This window comes from Clytia hemisphaerica, unplaced genomic scaffold (assembly GCF_902728285.1).
Source record: "Clytia hemisphaerica strain Z4C2 unplaced genomic scaffold, Clytia hemisphaerica genome assembly, whole genome shotgun sequence".
Classification (NCBI taxonomy): domain Eukaryota; kingdom Metazoa; phylum Cnidaria; class Hydrozoa; order Leptothecata; family Clytiidae; genus Clytia; species Clytia hemisphaerica.
In genome coordinates, this window is record NW_027103344.1 from 958,869 (window position 1) to 966,191 (window position 7,323).

At 34.1% G+C, this 7,323-nt stretch overlaps 2 protein-coding genes across 2 annotated transcripts in view; both read right to left on the reverse strand.

Annotated features, from left to right (window-relative positions):
* LOC136819525 (amyloid beta A4 precursor protein-binding family B member 1-interacting protein-like) overlaps window positions 1-151 on the reverse strand; it is a 41,766-nt gene extending 41,615 nt beyond the window's left edge. The window contains exon 1 of the mRNA XM_067075777.1: window positions 25-151. The gene's annotated coding sequence lies outside the window, so the exon portion shown is untranslated. The remainder of the gene's footprint in view (window positions 1-24) is intronic.
* Window positions 152-5,198: 5,047 nt separating this feature from the next.
* LOC136819546 (uncharacterized) lies at window positions 5,199-7,055 on the reverse strand. Its single transcript, XM_067075781.1, has 4 exons — window positions 6,883-7,055; window positions 6,268-6,514; window positions 5,931-6,086; window positions 5,199-5,648 (listed from the first exon to the last, which is right to left on the reverse strand). Exons 1-4 carry the CDS (start codon window positions 6,991-6,993, stop codon window positions 5,380-5,382), a joined length of 783 nt encoding a protein of 260 aa, XP_066931882.1. The 5' UTR covers window positions 6,994-7,055; the 3' UTR covers window positions 5,199-5,379.
* Between the last annotated feature and the right edge of the window lie 268 nt (window positions 7,056-7,323).

Sequence of the window (7,323 nt, forward strand, 5' to 3'; positions counted from 1 at the left end):
TAAAGGGTATTAAACAGAACTTACTGTATTACAAATTTTAACAACACAGCTTGATGCCTTTTATTTTGATAACTTGATTGACATGCAATGTATTTTGAAGTTTTGTGTCTTTGTTGTTGGTTCAAGTTGTCTGTCTATTATTATATTGGCTGAAAAAAAGAATAAAATAACAGTCAATACCAAGGCAAGGATGGGGGGATGTGAAGTATTTCCTGATATTTCCTCCTCCCAAAAGCCAGACAGCTCTAACAACAAGCAAGAAATCCATCCAGCCCCACTCTCAAGAATCTAATTAACCATTGTAGAACTGAAAACGTAACTGAAAATGTGAAATATTTTTATGGAGAAAAGTATGAAATATCATAGGATACAAAGCTTGAAAAATTGACAGAGGATTCTAAATATTTCAAGCTGTTCCAAAACAAAAATAAACATCTTGTTTATAAAAAGAACAACAGTCACAGGAAAAATTTCTTCAGATTTCAAAAAATGGGAGGGAGAAAAATTTACCGGCGAGTAAACCTCATATTAATTTTTCGGCCGCTTCACACAATGCGTGAAGTTTAAATCTAGAATTCAGCAAGGATGGATGACGCTTTTATAGATATTCAAAGAGGAGATCTAAAATGTAAACAAAGGGAAGCAACCACTGACCTTTATATAAAGGTCAGTGGAAGCAACCAGAGGCGGAAAAAACTGCGCTGCAAATTTTTCGCGATGTTCTTGATTTTTTTAAGGGGCCTTTTAATATCCCTGTCTCGTCTCAGTTACTAGGAGGTACTAAGACACCTTCAGGTGAAAAGATAAGAGCCTAAAACTACTCAGGGGGGTTTCCGGCGATCAAACCGGCGTTAATATTCTTTTTTCGGGGCTTGATGTGTTAGGGGAGTTGTTAATGATCATCGTTAAAATTTTCAGAAGGATCCAGCGACGAACGTTTTTTGAATATCTGCTGTTCGACCATAATTAGTATAGTTAACCAGGGTTTACTCAAATGTTGAAAAAAAAGAGAACCTTGAACTCGAAAAAAAACTTTATAAATGACACACCGAATAGTGATAACATACCTTAGCTGAAAGCCTACTACGAGTTTGATTGTTATTTTTGTTTATTGTTCTTCTGTCTGTATCCTGCTGTGTCCAACTTTTCCAATGAAATCTATATTTCAAAAAGTAGCCAAGAAAGGAAGGAATATGAAAAACTTTCCATTCCAGAATACTTTTGATTTATAAGAGATGCTTTGGCAAATTGACACACCACGATTGCTATTAAAGATTGCCTCTTTTCTTATCAGATTCAACGCCGATGCGATCAGTGCAAAATCAGCTGATTGACTGAACTTTACGATTTCTAAATTCACTTTTGGCGCTATAATTTTCGAATGCTTTTCTAACCAACCAATCAGATCGAACTATAATTTCCTAATCGAACGAACACATTCGAATTAGATGCACTATAGCAGCTTCAAAATAATGTCGCGCGCGCACCACCCTAAAAAAAGGCGGGAAGTAGTGTTATCAAACTCGTCCCCAAGTCCCTTGTCCCTTAGTTAGGAAAAGTTTGCTTTGACTTGACGACCCCTGATTTTATATTATATCATTTATGCTTATTGGGTCAAGGGTTCGTTTGTCGTATTTTCCCAGGTGGGTTCTAAAGCCGACCGACGGGCTAGGCGGGGTGTGCGTACCGCTGAAGTTCGAAAAATAAGGTCCTACAGTGGGGCTCGTTTATTGAAAAAGGTGACCCTGAATGGGACTGAGTGAAATTCAAAAACATTCTCAAAATTTTCCATAAAGTTTCCAAATTTCCTCAATATGGTACCCTACGAGGGACTGATTTTTCCATTTTGGTGTTTTTGCAACCCTACCTGGGTCTCATTAATCATTGAGGTTAAAAAGGTACTCAATTTGTACCAGCGGTACATCTGTACCCCTTTTAGCAGTTTTAGACCGACCCCCCGGGACGTTTGTCAAGGTTAGATTATCTGAAAAGCTTTTACTTTACGAGATAGTGAAAAATGGCTAATTTGAGCCTTTAGCAGCCTGGTTGTTTTAAAAAAATGTGGATTTTGAACTCCCCTAAGACTTCACTTGAATGAAACCATATTATTTTAGGGTGCATAATATGTAAAACTTTTTGCTGTCAGGTTTGCCTCAGGCAAATTAATTTAAGGCCTGTCCAGATTTTTCAAACTTAGCTTAATTTTTTATCACCGTTTCCACTTGTCATAGCATATCACTTCATACATCGAAAGAAGCGTATTTGAGTGTAGATCACTGTAATTGCTGTGACATAATTAATTTTTTCACCCAAAAAAAGATATTAGGCAAAAACCAAAAAATGCTGACGTCAGCAAAACTTGTCTTTTCTTTTGAATAACTCCAGTTTGGCTTACGGCAGGTACAAAATGCATAAAACATATAATAATGCATATTGCATAATGCATATTAGTATTGTGTAATTTACAGAACGATTTAATATTTTCTAAAACTCTCCTTTGTACAGGCTAAAAACCGCGAAAACCTCCAATCAGGGGATTTCCCCAGACATGATATTTACTTTTCGAATTCGAACGAAAGAGAAAACATTCGAATCATAACAACAAAGGGTTTTCCGTCAGCATAAATAGTAAGAAGATGCATGCAACAGATCAGAAAGGTTCCCCCTTCGTCTTTCTCAAAAAAAGGTAAACACATAAACATTCGAATTTAAAAAGATGCGAAGTCTATTTTCTTTAGCTTTCGCATGAACTTCATTAAGCTCTTTAATTTATATTGGCTGGATATTGGCTTATCTAACAAAAAGCATTCACATGGTTAATGCTTTGTTGTAAAAGGGAAAACCCGTTGAAATTTATTACCAATTGTTCGAAAAGAATAAAGATCTTGCTATAAAATTTACGTTAAAAATGTAATATACGGAGGAGATATTTTCGTGTTTTTTCTACACTATGCTACGTTCTGTAAATTACAACTATGAAAATCAAAATGGCGACAAGCATTTTCAGTGGATCATGAATTTTCTTCATCATCCAAAATTCAAATTTACAGCTTTCTATCCTTTATTTATGGTACAAAATGGTATATTTGTTTCGTTGAAAGTAGTATCTTTCAAATTCTCCTTATTATATCCTCTAAAATTGACATTTTTCAAATATTATGCATTATGCATTATGTTACGCAATATGCATTATGTTTTATGCATTTTGGACCTGCCGGTTTGACTTATGGTAAAAACATGAAATTTGGACCAAAGTTGCACACCATTAAAAGGATCATTTAAAAAAAAATTATTTGAAATTTTGCTGACGTCAGCACTTTATTGCAAAATTTCGTATTTTGCTGATTTCTGCTGACGTCAGCAAAATTTGAAAAAAAAAACTATTCAAAAATGTTCCTATTATTGATATGCAACTTTTGTCCAAATTTCATGTTTATACCATAAGCCAAACTGGAGTTATTCAAAAAACAAGTTTTGCTGACGTCAGCATTTTTTGGTTTTTGTCTAATATCTTTTTTTGGGTGAAAAAATTAATTATGGCACAGCTATTCCAGTGATCTACACTCCAATAGGCTTCTTTCGATGTATGAAGTGATATGCTATGACAAGTGGAAACGGTGATAAAAAATTATGGTAAATTTGGACGTGCCTTAATTTGCCTGAGGCGCTTTTGACCTTTTGCCTTGCTGATTGGCAATATTTTTTAAACGGAATTAAAAGTCAATTCTTGTTCTGCAGCAGGAAAACATGATTATAGAAGGTAGAATCGGAAGGCAACCGATTGGAACGTTAAATTCATATGAACAATACATGACATGGACACTCAAGTTTGAAAAAGACACTACTGACCAAAATTTGAACTCGAGAAAAATGAAACTTTGTAATGTACAAGATCTCGGATATTTTCTCCAAAAGCCGCTCAATCTTATTAAGGTTAAAATGATCAAAAGTTAACCCTGTCAGATACGAGGGGCAAATCACTAAAATAAATCTCGTACACAATTTTATAAATCAAAAATAAATCAAAAATAAATCATAAATAAATCATATTTTCAACTTTTTTTAATTTTTTGACAATAATTTTGATTATCAGTTCGTTATAATTTGAAAAAAATATTCCATAAAATTACTCCTATTCATAAATTAGAGATAAATAAAAAATAATTCAAAAATAAATCATGAATAAATCATAAATCAAAAATAAATCAAAAATAAATCAAAAATAAATCATAAATCAAAAATAAATCATAAATCAAAAATCTCGTACACCATTTTTCGAGTGATTTGCCCCTCGCAGACGAGACTCCAAAAACCAACCCTTAGAGTGAACAAATTTTTGGTGAAAAAGTGCCCTCTAAGGCGAGACCAATTTAATTTGTTGTTCTACGGGCAGGTCATTAGCAAAATATGGGTCGCTGCTCGGTCGGTGAAATAAGAATGAATTTTTTATTTATCAGGGTTGGTAAAGTACCGAAAATGTTTTCCAAAAATTATCTGGTTCAAAAATGCACTTTTTTTATCTTCGATGAAGATCATGATAAAATTTTAGTGTACTGCTTGATTTTCTAAATTTTTCAATTTCTTGAATTAATTTTCAGCTTTATTCAAATTTGATTCTTACAAATAACTAGTGTGTAAAATATGTTGTAGTGGAAATTCAATATTATTATTTTTTTGATTTTAGCAAAATTAGGGTCGGTCGGACCCGTAGAACAACAAATTAGATTGGTCTCGCCTAAAGAGACTTTTTTGAAAAATTTTCTCTCGAGATCGGTCAAACAAAATTTCTAAAACTGTGAATCTACCGATCCTTAGAGAGACTACTCTGATTTTTGTAACCCTTAGAAAGACTTTGGAAGAAGAAACCGACGCTTATCGTTCTCACATACCTAGCACCCATTTTTACCTAAGTGCTACTACCCCGGGGTAAAAGCCTCATACTCTGATCAGTGTACTCAGAAACGGATGCAAGTCTCCAATAGAAATATAATCTGTTGTTTTTAGTTCTGATGTCAAGTTCGACGGTAATGAATAAATGAAAAGAAATACATTCTCTTTGCATCCTCAAATGTTTAGATTTGAATGGATTTAGAATGATTTAGTTGTAATGGCCAGTTAAAATTAGAAAACAGTAAAATCAGAAAACACCTAAACACTAAACATTTAAAACGCAGGTAAAACATAAAGCGAGTGATACTTAATAATTATATTTCAAAATACTTGAAAAATTACTTTTCATTATATATACAAACTTGGACCGTAAAACTGGTCAACTGAATAATAGTACAACTAAATATCCAAATAATATATTTACATGTTTACATAACCATCAAAATAAGAATTTACTCAAAAATTAAAATAACAACTTACTACTTGAAATCATAAAAAAATAAATTGTTCCAAAGTTGCTCTATCAGGATGGTATTTTTGGCATATTTTCTCCCAATATTTGATACCATAAAGTTGGCCACCAAACGGGCTCCAATCGCCAAAAAGACCTTTATTGAGGTAAGCGTACCCAGGTCCAGTCTTGTGGTTTGTTATTAAGTAACCGAAACCGTCGTGAACTGCTGAATGATAAGCAAAGGGACCCATATCGTCAAAAAGGGAGTCGTGGAAAAATCCGGTATCGCCTGGACCAACTCGTCCTAAAAAGGAAATCATGATTATATTAATTAAAGTATATTTAGATAGTATAAGATTTTCACTGATAATTGGTGCCTGAGCACCATGAAACTCTGAGTTTGAAACATAGATATTGTGCCAACATTTTATTATAGTTAGTTAGTATAAAAATTCTCGATAAAGATAAAACTTTTCTCGTCATACATAGACTTTAATAAAATCTTTAATATTATTGAACTACATATTGAACTCCTATTTCAAAAGTCATGTGATTCTCAATTTACAATAAAAACAATCAAACCTACCTCCAGTCGGGTTAAGGAGAGTACCAAATATAGGGTCCATCGGTGCTTTTTCACTATTTTGCGTAGCAAGCCAATCACAAATGACTTTTCCGAATAGAAGCTGTTGTCGTGTACCCCAATAAAACGAGTGTTTTTCTTCCAGAACTTCCGATTCATCTAAAAAAAGGTTGTTGTAAATGTAAATAAAGTGAGCTAAGTTAAACAGGGAGAATCAATACTTATGAACCAAAGCGCAGAAGTTTTATCACGGGAAAGTGGTGATTGATAAATTCAAACAGAGCCTTATCTAACTTTGATCATGTATACTTGATAAAACATAGAAAATAAAATGACTTACGACCACGTTTTCGGTAAATCGCTTGGAATCGTTCGGCGTCATTCAACAGCTTTTGATGACAATCTTCGACAGTTTCACAATCCGCCATGCAAACTCTGATCTCTGCCATTTTCCTTAAAATATTCCTCATTGATTCCGTGATTTCTAATTCCTCAATTTTCGAAGCCTTTCGAACCTCTTTATCAAGTTCACTGAGCAAGTGGCCAAGCTTCGATTTTGGTTTTCCAGTGATGTTATCAGTGGAACCCTGAATAGAAGCACGAGAGTGATTGTCTTATCTTGCTGAATCACACACTTTCCTTGCATCATTAGGCCATTTCACACTCGCAAGGCGCAATGGGTAATCGGAACAACTGCGCACCAATGAAGACTTACTATTAGTCCAAAGTTTGGAAAAATTATAAAGACTTTTCCGTTTAGCCAATATTAGAGCGCAACAATTCCTGATTAACCATGATTCAGTTCGACTGTGAAATGGCCTATGATGATATTGTCAGATCTGGTCAGATGTCAGAATATTACCCTGAGGAGACGCAGATATTTCGGAGTTTTAAAGTGTTGTGACAGGGTAGCTACTTTTTTATGTTAAACGAAAGGACAGTAGTGAAAACATACCTTTAGGTCATTCGTCTGTCCGTAGAATTGCACAAAAACGACTGATTCACAATATTGCTTGACTTTCGCAACTGATTCGTGGTCTTTATCGAATGAAATCCAGCTTCCCATTTTCCAAAAATATGTACTTCCAATTCAAATGTTGTTTGAGTAATGTTTGTCCGTTTAACTCTGACTTTTCCAAACCGAATGCAGTGCTTTTATAATGAGCCTCATATCCCTACTTTCAGTATCTTGTAAATTACGTCTAATTTGACGTACAAACTGTTCGTCAAAAACAGGTTTAGCTTGTCCTTTCACTCTTTCATGACGTATTCAAAACTGTCTTCAGACAAAAGAGAGACGTCTGTCAAAAGTGTTTTGACAAATAAAAACAATTTCTGTAAACTTGATGAGCAAATGCAAAACGTCAGAAACATCAATCAAAAACGACTTTCTCTT